Consider the following 25,747-nt stretch of genomic DNA (forward strand, 5'->3'; position numbering starts at 1 on the left):
TGTTTTTATTCTTCCTGAAGTTTCTTTTTATTTTTTCCCCTTCTTTTATAACAGCAAATATCTGTGTTATTACCTAAGATTATTTATTATCTTAATCATACTGTGTATTACATGACATCTACTTTCTTTTTTAAACCACTCTTATGAGAGCACTCTAACCTCCGTCTCCAGTATGGTCCAGTCGATCTCTAGGCAAGTTTCATAGCTGTTATTATGAAGACTTCTCTGAACATATTCCTTTTTAAGAACATTAATTTTTGTAGCTAACATTTTTCTCCTTCTTGGATTCTTTCTTTTATTAAAAAATGTTTTAATTCCAGTACAGTTAATAGGCTGTGTTATATTAGTTTCAAATGTACAATATAGTGATTCAATAATTTTATACATTACTCAGTGCTCATCATGATAAGTGTAATCTTAATCCCTTTCACCTTTTCACCTATCCCCCCCACCTCCCCTGTGGTGGCCATCAGTTTGTTCTCTATAGTTAAGAGTTTGTTTTTTGGTTTGTTTCTTTTTCCTTTGTTCATCTGTTTTTTAAATTCCACGTATGAGTGAAATCATATGGTATTTGTCTTTTTCTGAGTGACTTATTTCACTTAGCATTATATTCTCTAGATCCATCCATTTGTTGCAAATGGCAATATTTCAGTCTTTTTTATGGCTGAGTAATATTCCATTGTATGTCTACACCACATCTTCTTTATCTATTCGTCTATCAGTGGACACCTGAGTTGCTTCCATAATTTGGCTATTATAAATAATGCTGCAATAAACATAGAGGTGCATACATCTTTTCAAATTAGTGCTTTCATATTCTTTGGGTAAGTGCCCAGTAGTGGAATTACTGGATCATATGGTAATTCTATTTTTAATTTTTTGAGGAATCTCCATACTGTTTTCCAGAGTGGCTGCACCAATTTGCATTCCCACCAACAGTGCAGGAGGGTTCCTTTTTCACCACATCCTTGCCAACACTTGTGTCTTATGTTTTTGATTTTAGCCATTCTAATAGGAGTGATTTGCATTTACCTGATGATGTTGAGCATTGTTTCATGTGTCTGTTGGCCATCTGGATGTCTTCTTTGGAGAAATATCTGTTCATGTCTTCTGCCCATTTTTGATTGGATTATTCACGTGTGTGTTTGTTGAGTTGTATAAGTTCTTTACATGTTTTGGATGCTAACCCTTTATTTGATATGTCATTTTCAAATATCATCTCCCATTCAGGAAGTTGCACTTTAGTTTTTTATTGTTTCCTTTGCTGTACAGAAGTTTTTTTTTTTTTTTTTTTTTTTTTTTTTTTTTTTTTTTTTTTTTTAATTTTTTTTTTTTTTTCAACATTTTTATTTATTTTTGAGACAGAGAGAGACAGAGCATGAACAGGGGAGGGGCAGAGAGAGAGGGAGACACAGAATCGGAAACAGGCTCCAGGCTCTGAGCCATCAGCCCAGAGCCGGACGCGGGGCTCGAACTCACGGACCGCGAGATCGTGACCTGGCTGAAGTCGGACGCTTAACCGACTGCGCCACCCAGGCGCCCCCAGAAGTTTTTTTTATTTTGATGTAGTCCCAATAGTTTATTTTTGCTTTTGTTTCCCTTGCTTGAGGAGGCATATCTAGAAAAATACTGCTATGGCCTATGTCTGAGAAATTACTGCCTACGCTCTCTATTAGGGTTTCTATGATTTCAGCTCTCACATTTAAGTCCTTAATCCGTTTTGAGTTTATGTTTGTGTATAGTGTAAATAAGTGGTCCAGTTTCATTGTTTTGCATGTAGCTGTTCAGTTTTCCCAACACCATTTATTGAAGAGACTGTCTGGATTCTAATTCTTAGAATGACTTTTTGTACTTATGGTAGGTACATGCACGTACGAAAGACAGGCACTGCATAGAGTGGTTGTGAAGTTTCTTCCTCAAAATAAAATTTATGAATAAATTATAATCAATATTGGAAGGCAGCTTTTTTTTGTTATTCCTGCTCAAAACTTCTGATACTACTTGTTTTCATCACTACTATTAGCTATTCTGTTTCCCTTATCATTTTATCCATTTCCCTAGTGGTAAAAGCATGAAATCATGGCAGACAGACAAAATTACAGAAGCAGAGAATATATTAGTGGTCACCAGGGGACAGGTATGGGTAGGAAGGGTACAAATAAAGGGGTAACACAAGAGAGTTCCTTTGGAACTTTGTGTATTTTGATGGTGGTGGTAGTTAGATGAATCTAGCCATGGGATAAAATTTCATAGAACTGCACACACACACATGAATGCATGTAAAAAAAGGTGAAAATTGAACAAGGACTATAATTTCCTTAATAGTACTGTACCAGTGTCAGTTTCTTGGTTTTGATATTATACTACAGTTATGTAAGATGTCACCATTGGGGGAAGCTGAGAAAAGCATTCACAGTACAGGGTACTATTTTCACATCCTTCTGTGAGCCTATAATTATTTCAAACTTTCTGTGAGTCTATAAGTTTCAAACTTATAACACGCAACAACAACCAAGTCTCAGCATTATTTTTAAAGAAATGAAAGAGGTAGCACTCGCGAGTAAGCAGCCCATAATAACAAGCTTTCTCCTAAGGTAGTGTATATGGTGTTTCTTAAAAGTGAGCCAAGACATGCAGTTCTGGTCTCTGATTTAGATGTTAGGCAGTGATTAGATTAAAATATGGTTAATCAGTGCACACTGCAAAAGGATCACGCTAACTTTCATGAAGTATGTAAGTATATGCAGTAGATCTCTGGTCTGACTTCACTTCATGTAAGTTCTACCTTTGTCTGTCTATGCTGTCTCTGTCTGGTTCCACCAGTGTATTTGCTTATGAACTTGCTTCCAACAATTTGTAGAACAGAATTCTTTTTATAGCATTATTGTTATCTTTTAAAAATTCACTTATTTACATGTACTCACAGGAAGCTTTAGAAATACAGATAAAAAAAAATTCCCTATAATCCCACCACTCAAAAATAAATACTGTTGATATTTTGTATGTATAATTCCAGTTTTATTATCCCTGTGCATATAAATGCTTTTTAAAAACATATGAAATCATAATTTTATAAACTTATTTTACTTATTGATGTACTTATAACAATGCACCATTTTCCCAGATCATTACTTTTCCAACATATGATTTAATGACCACATAGAATTGCACCCTGTGGATGTACAGCACCTTAACTAATCTTCTGTTATTGGCCATTTAGGCTGTTTCCAGTTTTCCACCATTAGAAACAGTATTGTCATCAGCATCCTTAAGGCTCATTTTTATTTATTTATTTATTTATTTATTTATTATTTTTTTTTTAAAGGCTCATTTTTAATGCACATGACTTTTTCTCTTAGGAAAGAGTCTCAGAAGTGGAATTGCTGGGATAGGCAAAATGTCAAAGCTTTTGCTTTTTATTGTGAAAGATAAGCATCATTTTAAAAAATATGTTGTATGAATAGACACTTCTCTAAAGAAGACATCCAGATGGCCAACAGGCACATGAAAAGATGCTCAACGTCACTCCTCATCAAGGAAACACAAATCAAAACCACACTCAGATACCACCTCACACCAGTCAGAGTGCCTAAATTGAACAAATCAGGAGACTATAGATGCTGGCGAGGATGTGGAGAAATGGGAACCCTCTTGCACTGTTGGTGGGAATGCACACTGGTGCAGCCGCTCTGGAAAACAGTGTGGAGGTTCCTCAAAAAATTAAAAATAGATCTACCCTATGACCCTGCAAGAGCACTGCTAGGAATTTACCCAAGGGATAAATGGAGTGCTGATGCATAGGGGCACTTGTACCCCAGTGTTTATAACAGCACTTTCAACAATAGCCAAATTATGGAAAGAGCCTAAATGTCCATCCACTGATGAATAGATAAAGAAATTGTGGTTTATATACACAACAGAATACTATGTGGCAATGAGAAAGAATGAAATATGGCCTTTTGTAGCAACGTGGATGGAACTGGAGAGTGTTATGCTAAGTGAAATAAGTCCTACAGAGAAAGACAGATACCGTATGTTTTCACTCTTATGTGGATCCTGAGAAACTTGACAGAAGACATGGGGGAGGGGAAGGGAAAAAAAAAAAAAGAGAGGGAGGGAGGCAAACCTTAAGAGATCCAAAAAACTGAGAACAAACTGAGGGTTGATGGGGGGTGGGAGGGAGGGGAGGGTGGGTGAGGGATATTGAGGAGGGCACCTGTTGGGATGAGCACTGGGTGTTGTATGGAAACCGATTTGACAATAAATTTCATATTAAAGAAATATGTTGTAAAGAAAACCTTAATTGAATAAGATTGCTTTACCTACAGGGAAACTTAGGATCAGTTTCTTTAGAATGATTTCTCACTTCTTAGAGACAACTGCCATTACCAAATAGGTTAATTGCTTTGGCTGACTTAGAAGAAAAACATTGAAACTATCTAAATAAACAAGTTATGCAAGAATTTTTTGCTATTCTTTTATTTTTGTTAAGCAATGAGAGTAAAAGTAATTTATTCAAATAAGAAGAAAACAAATGGAATCACATGCCACTAGTGAGGAATGGAGTATTTACATTTCCCCCTCTTCCCATTTGATACTGATTAAAACATATTTTTGGTTATTTACTTTTTAAGCATTATGACTGTGCACATATACCACCAGCTTTACATACAGTGAAGGAGTATGGGTAAAAAAATTTATGGGAAAAATGCGCTACAGTAGTTGTAATGTTGCAGAATTTTGTCACATTTTTCTAGTTGTGAATGCCCTGTTCGTGAGCATGAAGAGGCCCGGTTCTGAATTAAAGATCATCATTGATTGGGCACCTGTATTTTGCTGGTATACCTGAGTTGCATGTTTTTCTAAGTGGGTGAATATGTCACTTTGCTTGTTTAGGTAACCATCAAAACAATCTGATCCTTCTCATTGTGAAGCTAAATCCTTAACAACAGGTTTTCTCTAGTTTATCAAGTGAGGCTCCCTGTTATGCTGCCACCTCCAGATAATTATGACCATTGTTTTCAGCCTCAACTCGTTTCTTGGACTTTTCATTAGTCTCCTCTTCATGGGAAGATGCTCAACACAGAAGGAACACAGATCATGACAGGAAGGATGGAAACAAGATTTGGATACTTTTTATATAAAAAGTCTGAACTTTAAAAAAAAAAGGGTCTGAACGTTTAAGTAGAATGTGTATTATCTACAGTTTTATTACCTTCCAATTAGGGTCAATGAATGGACCCTAATAAACAAGATATTTGATTCTGGGATTGATTTCCTACACTAGGAAGCAGTTAAATGTTTAGACGTTGGAAAAGCAACAAGACAGATCCATAAGTGTTTGGCATTCTTCTTTTTTCTCCTTCTTAGTCATAAGCGCATCATTTTACACTATGCATATAGTGGTGAAATTTTGTTTGAACATAATTTATGAGATCAGGATTACAAAGACTCCTTTTCCTTTCAGTTCTTTGTTGGAATTTTCTATGATTATTTATTTATTTTTTTTATCAATGACATTGAAATTTCCCTCAGAGAAATTCCTCATGCTGAGATTGGTGGTAAATACTTACTACTGGATTAGGGATTGTTATTCTTTTATGAACTTATTTTCTTCTGTGGCTGTCTGTTATGGGGCTGGTCATGGGACTTGCTTTTCATTCTTACTATAATGTAATTCTTTTTTTTAAGTTTTTATTTAAATTTCAGTTAGCATACAGTGTTATATACAGTGTTATATTGACTTCAGGTGTATAATATAGTGATTCAATACTCTGTACATCACCCAGTGCTCAGCACAAGTGCACTCCTTAATCCCCATCACCTATTTAACCCATCCCCCCCACCCGCCTCCCCTCTGGTAACCATCAGTTGGTTCTTTATACTTAAAGAGTCTGTTTCTTGGTTCCTCTCTCTTTCTCTCTCTCTCTCTCCCCCCCTTCTCTCTCTCTCTTTCTCTCTTCCCTTTGCCCCTTTTGGATTTTATTCACTGTAATGTAATTCTTTTGAAGTTGAAAACAGCCCTGTGAAGAAGCTGGCAGAGCATTCCAGGTGATAAGAGTTTCTCTAACATAAAGTGAATTTTGCAGCACTGGGAATGGTGTATTTTTACCTGGCCTGAATTAAGATGATATTTCTATGTCATAGTATAAATGTGGTTCAGTGTTAAAGAAATACTATTCTGGTTAGAAATAGAGTCATAATTTAAACACAAATTTTTCCCCAAAAGGGACTACGTTTTTGAGTTTATCTATTCTCAGCTGTATCTTTTACTTTTGTTTCCCTTTAAACTCATCATCTGAATCTGTTACCTGCTCCCTCTTCTCCATGTAAATTTTCTATACAAACTGAGAGGAACTGTTTCTTGGAGAAACAAATGAGGCTTCATATGAAAGGGGATTTCCTTTGGGTTTGAATGAACAAAAATTATATAGATTTCTAAATATTTCACATACATATCCTTATTTATAAAGATTTTTCGTATATGTTATAATAAATGTATTGCTTATTTAACAAAAAACTGAATATGAACTTCTTGAAATTTAATGCAAAAGAAATCTGGTTTAAATCTGACCACTAAAAAATAATTTATGTAGGTGTTTTTTTTTTTTTTAAGTTTATTTATTTATTTTGGGGGGGGGAGAGAGAGAGAGAGAGAGAGAGAGAGAGAGAGAGAGAGAGAGAGAGAGAGAGAGAGAGAAGGAAAGAGAAGCAGTGGGAGAGGGAGAGAGAGAATCCCAAGCCAGCTCCATGCTGTCAGTGCAGAGCCTGACACAGGGCTCAATCTCACAACCGTGAGATCACGACCTGTGCCGAAATCAAGAATCAGATGCTTAACCAACTGAGCCACCCAGGCGCCCCTATTTAGGTGTGTTTTTAAAAAAGATCCAGGTGATATTTTTTCTTCACATTGGTATTTCATACACCTGTTGAGAATTTTTTTTTACAAGTGACACAGAGGTCCTATTTGCCTTTTATGATATCCAGGGCATTCCTATAATATTTAAATGCATATATTTATAGCTATTCTCTGCTTAATTAAATTCAATATATGAGAATCCATATCTTAAAGAAAAGATTGCTGAAGAGTCAGTCTGGTGGATTTTAAACATATATTATTCACAAAAATATGAATTACCCATAGTTTTACATACCACCTTTATACATAAGAAATAGCTGTGTACTGTATGCATTAAAATATTCTTAATTTACACTTTATTAGACTTACATGATTAAAATGCTTGTGGATTAAAAATCATTGCTCTTTATTCCTGAAAACTTATAAGAATTTCTGCTTTCTTTTTCTCTAACAGATATAAGCTTACCAAAGTCGGCAACAATATGCTATACAGCTGCCTTGCTCAAAGCAAGAGCTGTCTCTGACAAGTAAGTGAATAATAACTTGTGTGGTACTAAATGCCTGACCTGACTTAAGGAGATGTGTTGCCTCTGAGGGCTTTCTCTGGAAGTTTCTCTTAGTCTATGAAACCCCCCGCTTATGAGCATGCATTTTCTAAAATCTGCTGATCTTTTCTTTCACTACTAGAAGGAGAGAGTACATAACCCCAGGTACTTCAAGGGTGTATGGGTCCCTAAAGAGGGATTTATGTGAAATTCCATACCTCTGAGGTGACTTTTTTTTTTTTTTTTTTTTTTTTTTTTTTTGCCAGACAGTAGATACCAAAAGGCCTGCTTGGGACTTACACACAAAATGCCTTCCTTTTACTCATTTTTTTGCGTGTTCCTCTTCCGTCAGCAGTCCAAGACTGGGTAGTAGTCATAACAAACATGTAAGATGGCAGAGGGGATGATTATCTCCCATTCTTTGACTCATCAGATCCAAACTAACTCCCCACCCAGGGTCCGTTTGCTTTGAGTTGCCATCTCGGTGGGACATTCGCCCGTTTTATTCAGGCAGGTGACTATGACATAGAGAATTTTCATAAATGTCCAAGATGACTGGCAGGTGAAAGAGAACAGTTGGCTTAACTGTTTGAGTTCATAATAAACGCTTCCATTTCCCCGATACAATCCCTCCGAAGAGCTGAAAAGCAGATAACAGAAAAAGAAAACAGCCTCTGCTATGTCAGACAGGTTTGCTGTTAAGTGTGTGTGCACTTCAAGACCGAAGTAATTTTCTTTCATTCTTTTTTATCCTGTAGATCGCCAGTACCTACTGCAACATCTTTTCTCCCTACACAGCGACTCCAGCTTGGGAGGGCAGGGCCAGGGTTGTCACAGCTTCCCCTGTGGTGTCTGCCTGCCAAGCACAGCTCTGGAGTTAGCCCTGGGTGTGAGGTGAGAAAGAGATTGCATGGTCTGGTTTTTTTCATTCACTCGGGCAGGTGTCTGGCCCGCAGTTCGGGCACGCACACCCCCTGCCGGAACGGCCCCAAGCAGGCTTGCCTGCGGAGGAGGCTGCATCGCAGCACTGACATTGGGTTGGGAGCCTCCTTTAAAATTCTCCCTAGTTCTGTTTTTAACCAAGTGCGCTCTTCTGTAACCTGGTTTTCTCTTTTTCCCACACTGTCTGCCCTCGTCAGTCCTACCCCCTCCCCTGACCTGAGCAGGTACCTCATAGAAGATTTAGATTAGCTATTTAGACAGAGAGACTTGACAGCTGAATTTCATTCCTGCCGAGATTAGACGCAAGCACGCTTTCTGCTTCTGCTGGGGTTTTTGTTGGCCTCGGTCTGAGGGGTCACTCAGAGGTTCCATATAGTGGAGGTTTGGAGAGCTCATGCCATTGGCTCGCTGTGGTTTTATGGGCCCTTGACGCGTAGATGCCTTTCCGGGTTGATGCCCAAGCAGTGGTCCCAACTGGATGGTGTTTGTCTTCCTGCTTTTCAGATTCTCTCCCGAGGCTGCATCTCGGCGGGGGCTGAGCACAGCAGAGATGAACGCAGTAGAGGCCATTCATAGAGCTGTGGAATTCAACCCTCACGTGCCAAAAGTGAGTCTGTGGAATCCCCACAGGAACTCGTTATGATAGCAGAGAAAGCATTCAGTGACCACAATGTCATGTCTCGAATACACCCAGTGTAAAAAAATGAATTGCAGCCAATGAATGCTGAGGCCCTATATAGTCTATGGTTATCAGCTTCATTTTTAAGCAAAAGCTACATTCAGGAGGCTTTGGGCCGATTTTTGGATTTCATATAATTAGGGTAAATTGATAGACTTAGCTTAGGCGGGTCAGGCCAGGAAGTCTGAAATTGGCAAAATATGGAGATCCCAAGAGTGTTGATGCATTTGATAGGAATTTCACACCAGTTATAGTCTTAACTCAGACCCAACTTGGGAAATGAACCTTGTTGTGAATATAAGTGGTGAAAAAAAATACTGATAAATGTGATGTTCTAGGTGTCTACAAATAAGTGATACTTAATCAGTAATGGCAAGAAGATAATAGGGAGAACCTCAAAGTATGAAAAAGTGTTTTTCTTTTGACTTGTGAATGCCATTTTAGTATGTATAAGTAGTAGGAGAGGTTTGTCTTAATTGTTAACCACGTGACTGACCAATTTATAAATACCCAATATTTCCCATATATTTTTTTTCCTGAATTTGGTTTTAAGGGAGTCAGATCATGGTAGAAGATATTTCTATAATCTTTTATTTGGGAGATGGGTGTGTATTTATTATTTACCTATATTTGAGTACCTGCTATGTGATAGGCACATTGCTGAGGGCTATTTTCAGTTTCTCGATATTATAAAGTGCATTTTGACCTCTGGGAAACTTCATACAATTTACATCAGGTACTACAAGGCATACTTTTCTTGGCAAAATGTCTAATGAAGGCTTTCACTGGTGAAAAATGACAAAAGAAGGCTATTTTGTTTTCTTGAAGTACTGTGCAAAAGGTGGTACGTATGTCCATGTATGTGTGTATGTGATGATTTATGGAGTTACCTACTTTAATCTATTTTGTTCAGAGTGACAGTGATAAGGGACCTAACATCTTTTCTGAGCTTTTATTCAGGTCATGCTCATTTTCTCACAAAACAGGAAACTGAAGAATGGTGCACAGTACCACAGTCAGTGAAGGATATATTTATCTACTCTAGTTCCAGTGGATAATGACCATCATAATATTTGTAGACTTAGTCATTGTATATAGGGTGGCATAAAATATCTCTCTTTATTTGGTATCTTTTCAGCTATGTTAAAAGTATTCATTCAAATTTGGTTAAAAGTTAAAGCTAATCATGAAAATATTGTCCTGAACTACAGTCAACTTAGGTCATCAATTAATATTTATTGACTACAGAGTTGTTCTGTGAGCATGTATAGGCCCTTTTAGAAGTAGTATTGAGCAATAGAGTCCTAGTTTCTGAGACTAAAACTTGGGTTTAGTTCTGGCTCTGTCATTTATGAGCCTTGGGGGGAGCTTGGGGCTTAGCATCTCTGAACTCAATGTTTTCCCTCATTTTTCAAATGAAGATAAAATATAAGCCTTACCTGTCTTTTGTGACAAAGACCAAGTGGGATAATATATTCAGAGTTCTTTGAAAATACTTGAACACTGTATTTTCACAAAGTCTTAAAATTATTGACATTTGACTTGTTGGAGACCCCTGAAGTCTGGGAACTGGGTCTTTTTTTTTTTTAATATGAAATTTATTGTCAAATTGGTTTCCATACAACACCCAGTGCTCATCCCAGAAGGTGCCCTCCTCAATGCCCATCACCCACTTTCCCCTCCCTCTCACCCCCCATCAACCCTCAGTTTATTCTCAGTTTTTAAGAGTCTCTTATGGTTTGCCTCCCTCCCTCTTTAACTTTTTCTTTTCCCCTTTCCCCTCCCCCATGTCTTCTGTCAAGTTTCTCAGGATCCACATAAGAGTGAAAACACGGTATCTGTCTTTCTCTGTAGGACTTATTTCACTTAGCATAACACTCTCCAATTCCATCCACGTTGCTACAAAAGGCCATATTTCATTCTTTCTCATTGCCACATAGTATTCTGTTGTGTATATAAACCACAATTTCTTTATCTATTCATCAGTGGATGGACATTTAGGCTCTTTCCATAATTTGGCTATTGTTGAAAGGGCTGCTATAAACATTGGGGTACAAGTGCCCCTATGCATCAACACTCCATTTATCCCTTGGGTAAATTCCTAGCAGTGCTCTTGCAGGGTCATAGGGTAGATCTGTTTTTAATTTTTTTTTTTTTTTTTAAGATTTTTTTTTTTTTAATTTTTTTTCAACATTTATTTATTTTTGGGACAGAGAGAGACAGAGCATGAACGGGGGAGGGACAGAGAGAGAGGGAGACACAGAATCAGAAACAGGCTCCAGGCTCTGAGCCATCAGCCCAGAGCCCGACGCGGGGCTCGAACCCACGGACCGCGAGATCGTGACCTGGCCGAAGTCGGACGCCCAACCGACTGCGCCACCCAGGCGCCCCTATTTTTAATTTTTTGAGGAACCTCCACACTGTTTTCCAGAGCGGCTGCACCAGTGTGCATTCCCACCAACAGTGCAAGAGGGTTCCCGTTTCTCCACATCCTCGCCAGCTTCTATAGTCTCCTGATTTGTTCATTTTAGCCACTCTGACCTGTGTGAGGTGATGTCTCAGTGTGGTTTTGATTTGTATTTCCCTGATGAGGAGCAACGTTGAGCATCTTTTCATGTGCCTGTTGGCCATCCGGATGGCTTCTTTACAGAAGTGTCTATTCATGTCTTCTGCCCATTTCTTCACTGGATTATGTTTTTTGGGTGTGGAGTTTGGTGAGTTCTTTACAGATTTTGGATACTAGCCCTTTATCTGATATGTCATTTGCAAATATCTTTTCCCATTCCGTTGGTTGCCTTTTGGTTTTGTTGATTGTTTCCTTTGCAGTACAGAAGCTGTTTATCTTCATGAGGTCCCAGTAGTTCATTTTTGCTTTTAATTCCCTTGCCTTTGGGGATGTGTCAAGTAAGAACTTGCTGCGGCTGAGGTCTGAGAGGTGTTTTCCTGCTTTCTCCTCTAGGGTTTTGATGGTTTCCTGTCTCACATTCAGGTCCTTTATCCATTTTGAGTTTATTTTTGTGAATGGTGTAAGAAAGTGGTCTAGTTTCATCCTTCTGCATGTTGCTGTCCAGTTCTCCCAGCACCATTTGTTAAAGAGACTGTCTTTTTTCCATTGGATGTTCTTTCCTGCTTTGTCAAAGATTAGTTGGCCATACGTTTGTGGGTCCAATTCTGGAGTTTCTGTTTTCTTCCATTGGTCTATGTGTCTGTTTTTGTGCCAATACCATGCTGTCTTGATGATTACAGCTTTGTAGTAGAGGCTAAAGTCTGGGATTGTGATGCCTCCCACTTTGGTCTTCTTCTTCAGTATTACTTTGGCTATTTGGGGTCTTTTGTGGTCCATACAAATTTTAGGATTGCTTTGGGAACTGGGTCTTACCACTTCTGGCTGTACCAGCCAGACCTTTGTGATCCTAGCACACGAGATAGAAAACTGGTACAATACTTGTTGGTTAGATATTTTAGTTGAAGCCGTAGTGTAATTCTGTGATGGTCTGAAATGGTTGATTGCACCTCTAGAAGAGTATTAAAAGCCCTAAGAAATAGTTTAAGTCTACCTTGGAAAAATTTAACTTAGCTAGCACTGTACCTGCAAAACAGAATTGTTTTAAGTGGGAACATTTGAAATATTTGAATTCACTTTACTTTTTAATTATTAACTGGAGAAAAGATAGGGTACGTAGGTAAACTGATTCTCTACCACTTTGCTTTGTTGGTGATTGTGCCAAGGGGAAACTTGTTTCCAGAGCCTCTTTGTCTGTTGACATTTTCATGAGGAAAAGGACCTGTGAGTCAATGTTCAGAATTAGTTCAGAATTAACCACAAACCTTTGATGCATGTGCACTATATACAGGCTGTTACAGACATCTTTTATTACGTGATACATTGTTTATTGGACTGTTTGCTAATACCTCAGGTAAACACATGCACACACACACGCACACACATACACACATCGATGACTTTTCAGGCAGAAAATAGCCTTAATTCTAATGAGACATCAATGAATGATATAAACTGTTAAAACTCTTAGACTCCTGGTATAAGAAGCGGCCTTAGAGATCATCTAGGACACCTTCCCATCCTCAGTTTGAATGTCTCCTCATAATGATATTATGATGATTATTTTTAATACTGGTTTGTATTGAATGTTTACTGTGTGCCAAACACAGTGCTAAGTGAGCATCTTACTTATTTTTCATAACAACACCATGAGGTGCATCATGTTATTATCCCTGCTATACAGATGAGGGTGCTGCAGGTTTGGAGAGGTTAGGTTGCCTGCTCAGTCACATAGCTAGTAAATGACAGAGCCTGGACTGATTCTGGGTTCTCTAACCCTCACACACCACCCTCCACTGCCCCCCCACCATCCTACCAAGTTGCAGACTAGCCTAGACTTGAAGCCTTCAAATGATGGCGGGCATATCACTTCCCAAGGTACTTGTGGACAATTCATATTTCGTGAAGATATTATTATATCTTAAATACTTCCATGGTTTCGTTTGCTCTATGACAGGAAGTCTTCAGTGGCCTACCACAGAAATTTTCAGCAACTGCATGCTGTTTTACTCAATTATAGTCTGTTGGAAGGAGAAAAAATACTAAATGTAATAGCTGAGAACTGCTTCCCATGAATGTCCAATTTAGGTCTATCTGGTATTCTAATAAGCAGAGGCGCATACTTGATATTTCAGTATCCAATGAAAAATGTCGGTTATTTACTTCAGGAGGGTTACTCTTCAGAATAGTCTTCACCTGAAAACATGCGGAGCAGGGAGGGTATCTCCTAAACACACCCCAGGACCAGGAAGTAAATAAAAACAGTAAAAAGCTATGTCTCTATTTTAAAGGGGGGCCTCTTAAGTGGTCAAGTATTTCTGAAGCTTTGGATTGCAGCAAAGTATAAGGAGGAAGCAGCCCATCCAAACTAAATTGTGTTACTCCCCTTCCTAGGAATTGCAGCTGTGTCCCCAGCTCTACAGAGGAAGATAGAAACTCCTTGAATGGTTCTTCAGGACCCTTCATAATCTGACCCTGCTTGTTTTTCATTTCTTCCAGCTCCTTCTAACAGTCTGTTCATTGTTCCAGAAACATTCTCTTCTCCTTCCCCCTTTGCTTCCTCTGAGGAAATCCTACTCATCCTTCACCCCCACCATTAAAAGTCACCACCAGGAAGCCTGTACCTCCCTCATGCCAGAATCAGTCTCTCCCCTCTGTGGTCTCTCACGACAGTGCATTGACTATGAAATTAATGTTTACCCCCTTTTGAGGATGACCAGTGGTATTAGGATCTTAATGATGCTGCTCATTTTTTAAGAACTGGGTACACAGTTCAAAAAGATGAAGAAATCCCTACACCATTAGAGGGTGTTTCCCATTTAATGGGAATTATTTAATTAAATTTACTTAATTTAATTCAAAATAAGAGCTTTGAATTGACAGGGAATATTCTTCATTTTTTAAAGAAAATTTCACTCATGATGCTGGACAAATGAGAGGCCATGCACATCTTGCTTCTGTACCTTCATCTATATATTGTTATAGTATTGGATTTTTAGTTTTAGCTTTTTCTTCCGCTTTCCCTGCAGATATGTTTCCCCACCCACCCTGCTCTATTTTGTTTCCTTTACTGCACAGAAGCTTTTTATTTTGATGTAGTCCCACTTGTTTATTTTGACTTTGTTGCCTATGCTTTTGGTGTCATATCCAAGGAATCATTAACCATGTCAAGATTTACCCAGGAGGGTGATGCTTTTCTGCCAGTGATTCATCACTCTACACAAACCTGCGTTTTTACTAATGCTACGTACCCTTAATACGCTACAACTACATTGCAAGTATTTCCCTGCAAAGAGACACCTTTTTGGTTTAGAGGATGTTTTGTTAACTCCAGGGTGCTAAAGATAAATTTTCATTTTCTGACAACTTTCCAAAACAAGAGTAACGTACTGGTTTGTTACAAGCAGTATTAGATTTTTTTTCATCTCTGTAGTGGTGTTATAAAAATAAATTTCTTATTACTTTAGAAAAAAATGTAAGGAAGTTATTCATAGTGCTATCATCTTGTCATATCTAAGACTATTTCCTTCTAGCTTTATTTCCCCGTGCATTTTTAATACTTAGGAATCATAATCACATAGCATATACAAATTTAAAAACATTAACATGGGGCTCTAAACTTGTACTTTATGGTTGGGAATTGTGGGTTATATTTATTCTTTTTGGAGGAGGAGCATAGATTTTCATAGTTCTTTGACCTTAAAAAGGCTATCTTCTAACTTACCATTAACGTCCAAATCTGTTAGCCATGTGCCATCAAACACTTTAAAATTTTCTTAGCAACTGTTTTCTGAATGATTTACTTCCTTACTTTTTGTCAAAAAACACATATCATGAAATCTACCTTCTTAACAAATGTTTAAGTATACAGTATAGTATTGTTAACTGCATGCACATTGTTGTAACACGGATCTTTAGGACGACTGAAACCCCATGCCCACTGGACCAGCACCTCTCCATTCCTCCCTCCTCCCAGCCCTGGGTAACCACCATTGTATTTTCTGCTTCTGAGTTTGACTACTTTAGATACCTCATCCAAGTGGAATCATGCAGTGTTTGTCCCGTGACTTGTCTCACCTAGCATAATGTCCTCTAGGCTCTTCTATGTCACAGCACAGGACAGGATTCCCATCTTCTTTAAGGCTGAATAGTATTCCATTGTGTGCGTGTATTACATTTTCTTTATACATCCATCTGTTGATGGAAATTTAGGTTGCTTCCACTTTTTTGCTATTGTGAATAATGATGCAATGAACACCGGAGTGCAAATATCTCTTCAAGACCCTGTTTTCAGTTCTTTTAGATGAATACCCACAGTAGGATCACTGGATCATATGGTAGTTCTATTTTTAATCTTTTGAGGAAGCTCCACACTGTTTTCCATAGTGGCTGTACCATTTTGCATTCCTACTAACAGTGCACAAGGGTTCTAATTTCTTCTCTTTCTCACTAACACTTGTTACAGTCTTTTTTTTTTTTTTTTTGACAATGGCCTCATACATCCTAACTTGTATGAGGTGATAGCTCATTGTGGTTTTGATTTATACTTCCCTGATAATTTGTGATTTTGAGCATCTTTTTGTGTACCTGTTGGCCATCTGTATGTCTTCTTTGGAGAAATGGCTAAGTCTCTTACCCATTTTTTAATCAAGTTATTTTGTTTGGTTTGGTTTTTTGCTATCCAATTGTAGGAGTTTCCTGTGTATTGGGGATATTAACCCCTTATCAGATGTACAGTTGCAAATATTTGCTTCCATTTCATATGTTGCTTTTTTACTCTGTTGATTGTTTCCTTTGCTGCACAAAGGCTCTTTACTTTGATATAGTCCCACTTGTCTATTTTTACTTATGTCGCCTGTGCTTTTGGTGTCATATCCAAAAAATCATTGCCAAGACCAATGTTATGCAGTTTCTCCCTATGTTTATCACTAGGGGTTTTATAGTTTCAGGTCTTACATTTAAATCTTAAATGTATTTCAAGTTGATTTTTGTGTATGGTATAAGATAAAGGTCCAATTTCATTCTCATGCATGTGGAATCCAGTTTTCCCAGCATTATTTGTTGAAGAGAATGATTTAATTCTTGTGTTCTCTATTCCAGACATCAGGTGATCAAGTCCAATAGCAAATCTTTTGGACATAAAAATATTTGGGTCTTTATGTTATTTCCTTAGGATAGACATACAAAATGAGAAATACTACATAACTTATTGAAACACATCAGGGCTCTTAATATTTATTGCCAAATTGCTTACCTAAAAAGATTGTGGTAGTTTACAGCCCCCGTCCCCAATCAGCAGGTAACCCCTTCTTTACCATTTTGTCACACCCTTACCAGCAGTGAGCAGTTTGCTTAAGACAGAGAAAAGAAAACAAAGAAAACAAACATTTATGATTTTATTAGGTGCAAATAGAGTTCTGTACTTTTAATTTGCATTTCTTTGCCACTACTAGTAAGATGGAACATTGTTAGCCATCTACTTTTATTCTTTTCTGAATTGTCAGGCCCATTATGCAGACTTCCTGTTGTTACCAGGAGAACATATTAGTGTAATGATAGAGCAAAGAGTAGCAACATAAAGGTAGGCAGACCTATGAAGTGTCATTGAAAGGGTCCAAAAGTATTTGAAACAAGGACTCTCACTACTTCCTGTCCATGGTCCGAAGGGAACCGTAGGAAGAGGGAGTTGATTAGCTCCCTGCCTGTTTCCTTTTCGATAAAATGGGGATAAAAATAAAGGCTTCATAGGTCTGATGAAAAGTAAATGGAATTACATTGTGTAACCCATCCAGTACATGTGTTGGGCTTTCATCATCTTTGCCCTGGTACTTTTAGCTCTATTTCTGCATTGGCTGGCTGGGCTACCATAGATGCTGCCTAGAAAAATGCAGTAACAAGTACTTCTTGAAACATCTAGTGTGAAGGACAACTAGAGAGTGTAACAGTGGCACTGCAATGCCACTGACCTTGAGTACCCACGAGGTCCCTTTAGGCCTAGAGATTTGAGAGGAGGCTCTAGCATGTTCTGGCTACAGCTAATGCCTTCTGGAATTCCCTGTTTGCAACCGTTGGTAAGTCCTTTGCTTGTGGCTGATTAAGAGTTGCCCATTTCCAACCTCTGTCTCCTTTTTTTCTGGAATAGCCATCCCTGCTCTTTGCCACCAAAGCAACAATGACACATAACTAATAATGATTTTTTAAAGCAATAAACTTTTCCTCCTAATACAATCTTACATGAAGCCTCAATGAACAAAGCAAGTAAAAGTAGAACTGTTGTGATTGAAACTGGGATGAGAAAGCAGGTAGCCCAGCAACCCCAAGGCACCTTTGCATATTCAGTTTAGAAAATAACAGAAGCCCGTGGCCGATCACTACCACCACAGGAAAACCCCAAGCTTGTGAGGTCTCACACCTAGAACTGGAGGCTCCACACGCATTCAGAGGAGCAGCGGGGGGCTGAGGAAGTCCCAGCTGCTTGAGATGCCTGGGTGCTATGCGTGGAGCTGTTGAGGGAGAAAAATGCAGAAAAATCACCAGCACCAATGAAGGGAAAGCTTTTATCTTCATCTTGCCTACGAGTATGCTATGGGCTCTTCCTACTGGTCCCACCTTGGGGGCAGCTGGGTGTGCAAGGGGGCAGTCCCTGAGCATGCTGGGGGAAGAGGGCTTGCCATGCTCCTGAAGCTCATTTTACTAGCAGGACAGCCCCGGCTTGACAAAATATTGATGTGAGGGTCCAGCCTACTAGATATGTAGTTTTTAAATTATAAGTCTCAGAGTGTGGGAAGTCATGAGAAAGCAGAGAGGAAAGAATGAAAATGTTATGACAGAAATGCATTCCTGGTAAAAATTTACATTAAAAAAAAACTCATCTAATGTTAATCTAGAAATTCTTATTTCATGGGGATTTTAAGAGGCTTGTGGGGAAAACATCCTGGTAATTGTATATGCTAATGGAGTATCCACAGGACCTTGTTAGAGTGATGGAAATTCTATTTCATGCAAACACTAATGCAGTCCTCCCTTTATGTCTTGGTAAAGCTGATTGACAGAGTATAAAATTGCTTTTTAATCCAATTTAGGAAACAAAACGTGTAGTGGGTTTTAACATTTAAAAATGCTTGAAGCGTGGAAGCAGAAACTCAAAATACTCTGGCAGATTGTCTGTGATATTGTATATCAATGGTACATTTCAGAAATATTATTTCAATATAAGTTTCTTTGAATTGAGTCATGTTTTGTTCCAAAGCTTTTTTGGATTAGAGAAAGGAGAATGTATTGTGGAAATATGACCTAGAGGAAAGTGAGCAGAAACCAGTTTTTAGCTACGTTTCTCAGGAATAGACAGTTTTTAAAAGGTCTCTTTCTCTAACAAAAAGCACTGTTGCTGCTCCCACCAAGGCCACTGCCATCAAGGTTACCTCTTCCTTGGTCACCAGATCCTTTGGTCTCTTGTCAAACCTTATCCTACATCATGTCTCCTCAGTGTTCTGCCCCACTGACCACTTTTTCTACCACAAGCTGTCTTGGTTAGCTCCATACTGCCTTCTCTCTGGCTTTCTCTGCATTTCTGGGCCCTCTCCTCCTACATCACTTCCTCCCCTGCCCGTCCCTCAGGTTGGCTCTCTGGGAGCATCATTCACTGCCCATCCTTTTCTTTCTTGAAGCTCTCTTGGGAGATCTAGGCACTCCTGCTGCTCCATCACCCGCCTCTCCCTGCACACCCAAATCCCTGTCTCCAGCTTCTCTTCCAGGCTCGAGACCTGCACACCCCACTGCCTTTAGGCTGTCATTCCAGGAACTCCAACTGTCCTTTTGTGTCTTTATCTCAGCTAATTGTCTCACATTATTCTGGTATCCTAAACTAGAAATTTCACAGTCACCCTGAGTGCCTTTTCTTGCCTTCAGATTCAGCCTGGCAGCAAGTCCTGGGGAAGTCTGCCTCAGTTTTGTCACCCCCTCACCCAAACCATGACAGAAGCTTTCAAGACTTTGCTAATTTCAATCTCATTCCTGTCCAGTGGTTCTACACATGACTTGTCCATTTCTTTCAAAGCCACAAATTGTACCAACTCATTTCTCAATTGCCCACTGCAGCAGTTTTCAAACTGTCTTCCTAGGAGCCATAAGAATCCCTCAGACCTCCCTTGGGTCCTTCCCCCAGGGCCCCCCACAGCTTTGTTTTACATCAATTTCACATACTCTCTGTCATGTTTCTCTTTTTCTTTTGACCAAATTTTTTCTGTTTCTCAAAGTTTGAAAACCATGGAATAAACTCTGAGTGAAGGTCACACTCTGGAGCATATCATGGAAGACCTGTTTACAATCTACTTTTCCTGCTTCCCTTGGAGAGTAGCATAAAACCTGAGTTCCAGTGGCCATTTGTGCAGCCCTGCTTGAGCTACTTAACTTCCCAGTGCCTTCATTTTCCCATGTATAAACCAGGAATCATATTATTTGCGTCGCAGAGCTTTTGTAAGGCGTACCTGAGTTAACACTTGATTCTTGTTAGTGCTTCGTCAGTGTGGGCAGTGACTGCCATGTCAGTACTTAAGCTCCTCATGATTACAAGCATATCATGCCCCTTCATGCTTTGGTGCCTCTGCCCAGCCTTGCAGGGACTTCTGCCCCCCTCCCCAACCCCCGCCGTTGTTGGAGGTAAACTAATTTGTTTAGTAAGACTGACTCATACTTTCCTTCTTCTGTGAAACCTTCTCAGACACAACGCCTCTCATTTGCTACCAGTACTAAGTCAAGTTGACCCTTAAACAAGGCAGGGGTGAAGGGTGACAACTCCCCATGCAGTTGAAAATCCACATATAACTTTTGACTCTCTAAAAACTTAACTACTAAAAACCTACTACTATTGACTAGAAGCCTTACCAATAACATATCTTGTATGTTGTATGTACTGTATACTATATTCTTAGAATAAAGTAAGCTAGAGAAAAGAAAATCATAAGGAAAACATATTTACAGTACTATAATGCATTTATTGAAAAAAATCCACATGTAAGTTGACCCACACAGTTCATACCCATATTGTGCAAGGGTCAGCTGTACGTACCTCTTATTAAGGCGGTCATCGTGTTGAATTTTATTGTTTCTTTGTCTTTACACACACACAGACACACACACACTCCTACAAAGATTAGGGATCATCCATCTAGGGACCTGACCAATTCATGCCCATGCCCTTCAGGTGCCTTTGAGGTGTGCTGTAGGTGCTCCCATAGGTGTGTCATTAGAGTACCCTGTGGGAACTCCCATATCTTTCCTTGTGATGCGCTGTGGACATTCCTGTATCTTTTGAATGTAGCAGAGTAACTGATGAATAGGTAAGTGAGCCAGCAAGAAGCAGCTACCTTGTGAAGAGGGCCCCTGAGTGGTGATTTGGCAATTCAGCTTGGCATTGTGCTTGTTTCCAGATTGGTTAGTTAGGGACCCCAGTAACCAGTTCTTTTCAGCTGACCTGCCACTACTGTAAAATTGCTGAAGTATTTCACCTAAAAACAGACTCCGTAGTTTATGGGACACACACACACACACACACACAGAAACATAACTTACCTCCACAGTAATATGAACGTTTCATTTTTTTTGTTGGCAAAAGTAGCTACTATTTAGTGAACGCTTAGGTGCCAGGTACTGTGTCAATACTTTACATATATTATCCTACATAATCTTCAAAAGTTAAAACTGGAAAGATGTGTATTTTCATTATTCTAACAGATGAGCAGGCTGAGGTTGAAAGAAATAAGGTAACTTGTCCACGGTCTCAGAATGGAACAATAGAGCCGTGATTCAAATGGTGGGTCAAAGTGTCAGCGGGCAGGGGGCATGGTGCTGTGCGTCTCATTCCCCATCACAGCATGACCCAAGAGAGCCATGGGTACTTGTGGTATTTTTGTCCTGTTCCAATGTGGGTCTTACTGAGTCCAGGGAGTAGGCAACATTGAAACTCAAAATATATAGCATGTCTTCCAAATAGCACTAGTTTTATTCTCTGAACTCTTTACTGGTATTTTTTTTTTTTTAATTTTTTTTTTCAACGTTTATTTATTTTTTTTGGAACAGAGAGAGACAGAGCATGAACGGGGGAGGGGCAGAGAGAGAGGGAGACACAGAATCGGAAACAGGCTCCAGGCTCTGAGCCATCAGCCCAGAGCCCGACGCGGGGCTCGAACTCACGGACCGCGAGATCGTGACCTGGCTGAAGTCGGACGCTTAACCGACTGCGCCACCCAGGCGCCCCTCTTTACTGGTATTTTTAAAGCATCTTTTCTGGGCTTTTAGCCTCTCTCAGGTTTAGTTGTACCAAAGCACTGTAATCATACAGAAATTACTGTCCCTGGTTATCTTTTTGTTTGTTTGTTTGTATGGCTTGTTTTTTATGTTTTCATTGCAAGTCTAGAAAAGAGGTTTGTATTACATATGTACATACACACATATGTACATATATAGAGAGAGAGAAAGAGAGAAATAAAAATGACTTGTTACAGAAAACTTAGAAAGCACCAAAAAAGCACAAAAAGAAATTAATCTCCCATGAAATCAAATATTTAACCACCATTAACATTCAATCTGTAACTCTCCAAAGTTTTAGTACCCACATATACATTTTTAATTACCAAAATCATAATCTGTATGAAACACTTATTTTTTTCATTTGGCAATATATCATGAGCATTTTCTCATGCTAGTATTCTTCCGCGAACTGATTTTTGGGAGCAGCCGGGTAACCATCATCTAAATGTGCTAAAATTTACCTAAATGTATTGAATTTACCTAAGTTTAGCTAAATGTGCTAAAATTAATCTATACTTTCTCATTTTGTTTGTTTCTGTTTTTTTTCTAATGATTTTCATATGACTTCTGTTGTTGGTATTTAAAATCCAAAAAAACCAAAAAACAAAACAAAACGGGGTGGGGTATGAATTAATTCCTTGACATTAATATCTATGGTGAAGTGTAACCTTGGGATCATTTTCACTCAAATTGTTATAGAATTTTAGAACCTTAACACAAGAGAACTGAGCAGTCACCTGGGGTGGCCTCTGATGGGCCAGATCTCCTGACAGGTGAGCTGTCTCTGCTTACATCCCTCCATAAAAAGGCACTAATCAGCTCCTCTTTATATGTTCTGACTTTATATGTTCCTATGGACATAAGGAATCATACTCTGACAAATAGGTTTTGAAAGTTGCTTCCGAAAACTCTAGAAGCCTGAACTTCAAGATCAATATGATTTGAGAATCTGGGAAGGAAGTTAGAGGCAGGGTGGTGGCAAGATAGCACGGAATGCTGGCTTAGCTAATAGGAGCCAAATAATTATTACAGACAGGCAGAGAGTGTTCTCTGATTTGCGAGCTACAGCTATTCTAATTGATTTCTGCATATTTGTGGATAGGGATCTGCCCTCTTCCATTTATTTTTCTCTTGACAAGTAAGATGTGAAATGTTGTTCCATGCCTTTCTAATTTAAACGTTGCACATGTTGAGAACCGATCTTGCCAGCCATTTTTAAGCCTGGCCAAAAACATAACACATTGTTGTTATTAGCCTTCATCATCTGGTTAGAGCCAACATTTTGTTTGGAACTATACTGGAGTATAAATCTCCTTTATAGGCATAACCTATTTCTGCCATAAAGTAGATTCGATGAGAAGATAACTAAGTGTCCTTGGTGAGTTGCTCTGGTTAGCCTCATGAGGCTGATTAGAGCAAGAATGCCCACTTTGAGAGACTTGTTAGGAAGTGAGATTCATGCTCTTGAGGATCTAATGATTCAGCTGAGGGGAAAAGCACATAGATAACAAATTTAAGGCAATGTGTGAAAAGTACACATACACAAAGATCAGATGCAGCTTAGAGGAAAAACAGAGCATTACCTCATGACCCGATTTTGGGCTATGGACGATGATGTCCTTAAAGCCGTATGTACCACATTCAGCCTGCAAGCTGAGTAAACCATCTGTCTCACACACATGTGTACTATTTTCCGAGTATATTTAGATGCCCTGGTGGCCAACAATGCTTTTAAATGAATTCTTGCTTTATTACATTTATTGTAGCTTTTTGCCATATTGTGTATTTTCAATCGATAGATACTCTACTTATAATTCCTATCATGGGTGTCTATAAAGTTTTTTATGTTAAAAGTTGTTTTAGTTACTTGAAGATTGGAAACTCTCACTGTCTACAACAGTGCTGTGCAGTAGAACCTTCTATGTTAACAGAAATGTCTCTGCATTGTCCAATATGGTAGTCTTTAACTATATGCTGCCCTTGAGGACTTGGAATTATGGCTAGTGGGACTGAGGAAATGAATTTTTAATTTTATTTGATTTTAATCAATTTAAATTTAAATAGTCACATGTGGGAGATGCTACCATATTGGGTAATGCAGATCTATTATATCCTTTTATAGGTAATTTTCTACTCCTCTACACACACACAGGTTTTCTTTACCCCGCCCTGACCAAATGTTGTGCCCAGAATTCATGATCCCCAAAGACCACCAGGGAGCTGAGTCCGATGCAAAAGCAAAGAGCCTGTATTCGAGCTAGCTCGAGCTCAATCCCCTACCTGCACCGACGCAGCGGTGAGATACCTGACTTTGTTTCAATGTCTACCCACAAATGTGGGTGGCTACCAGGCCTACTTCTTCTCAGGGGCCCCTATTCCTGACAGTTCCTTAGGTCAAGAAAAGAGTTCTCTTGTAGATGCTTAATGCAATCACTTTAAAAGGCTTTCCTAATCATAGAAATAAAAAGAATGGTAGTTTACACTTTTCTTTCAGCCACCATCTGATTCTCAGGGACTTGAAGAAGTTTCTGTATAACTGGGCCACATGCACTAATGGTTTTCATATTTAGTTTGTTTCAGAGTTCATACAACATGTTCTTTCTTTAAAAATTGACTGTTTGGTAGGCAGCGTGGCTATAAGTAATTATTAGAAACTCAGAAATAAAATCTTATCCTAGGGCTCATCTTAGGCAAGAAAATTTCCCTTTCCTTTGTTCTTTTTTTTTTTAATGTTTATTTTTGAGAGAGAGAGAGCGAGCAGGGAAGGGGCAGATTGAGAGGAGACACAGAATCTGAAGCAGGCTCCAGGCTCAGAGCTGTCAGCACACAGCCCAATGCGGGTCTTGAACCCACAAACCGTGAGATCATGACCTGAGCTGAAGTCGGACGCTTAACCAGCTGAGCCACCCAGGCGCCCCACCCTTTCCTTTGTTCTGATGATTATGAAGAGTAACCAAATGATTTTTCTTCTCTTACTCTGAAACAATTAATTAATACAATTAATTAATAGCACTTTACCCGTTCTATATCTTTCTCATGACTCATTGCCTTGGATTCTTTTAAGAACATCATGAGCAGTGACAACATACAGTGTAATAGCTTCGTTTGAGGTAACAAGATCATGAGAGGATAGCCAAGTATCTCTGAACATAAAATTCACCCTGATATTTATATTATGGTTGCTATTCATTATAAAAGTAGTACTGGTTGGATTACTAGGTAACTCAAAATTGTAATTTTCCCCAAAGGACTTTTGTTCTGCACTGTTTGAAAACAAGATGGAGGAAGACAGTGACTTGTAGAATTTAAAAAGCCATATGACCAAAAAGTTCTTTTGGAACTCATACTTGAGAAGTTCCCATTAAAGCAATAAACACCTTTCATGGACCAGTCTGGGAAGAGGTCTTCCTATGGGGGTCTTTCTGTCAAAGGAGGGCCTTTTATGCATGCCCCACCAAGTGAGATGGCTGTACCGCTCTTCTCTGCTACACTCTGGGCAGGCAGTCTCACTTTTTTGCCCTTCCTGATGTGAGGCCTGAGCTTAGACATCTCTTCACGGAACAGACCCAGAGTGAGGAAAGTTTCACTTGCTGAACCAGGAGGGCAGAATATGTCCTCCTGGCTCCTGCCAGGCAGTGCATCCCAATACTGGGTGCACCAACAGGAGAGGAAGCTTAGAGGCAACTACACTCAGAGTGCCCAAAGCACATAGATCCCCAGTGAGATGATAACAGAGCACTGATAGGTGTATCATAACCTCCATCTTGTATACCGGGATTCTTCCATTCTTCACCCTCTTTCGTAAATTCCACTGACAGATAAATCCATAGGCAGTTGTTTCTGACATTAAA

General features: G+C 39.0%; 1 protein-coding gene across 6 annotated transcripts in view; it reads left to right on the forward strand.

Moving 5' to 3' along the window:
* Positions 1-25,747, forward strand: part of ST7 (suppression of tumorigenicity 7) — a 252,290-nt gene that overhangs the window by 205,022 nt on the left and 21,521 nt on the right. For 5 of the 6 annotated variants that reach the window (XM_030308283.1, XM_030308285.1, XM_030308284.1 and 2 more), the window contains 2 exons: positions 7,314-7,386; positions 8,851-8,953. In XM_030308283.1, the coding sequence (XP_030164143.1) occupies positions 7,314-7,386; positions 8,851-8,953 (176 nt within the window). Of the gene's footprint in view, positions 1-7,313; positions 7,387-8,162; positions 8,299-8,850; positions 8,954-25,747 lie in introns of all 6 variants that reach the window. The other variant, XM_030308290.1, reaches the window with a different exon arrangement.

Source organism: Lynx canadensis, chromosome A2, assembly GCF_007474595.2.
Source record: "Lynx canadensis isolate LIC74 chromosome A2, mLynCan4.pri.v2, whole genome shotgun sequence".
Taxonomy (NCBI): Eukaryota; Metazoa; Chordata; class Mammalia; order Carnivora; family Felidae; genus Lynx; species Lynx canadensis.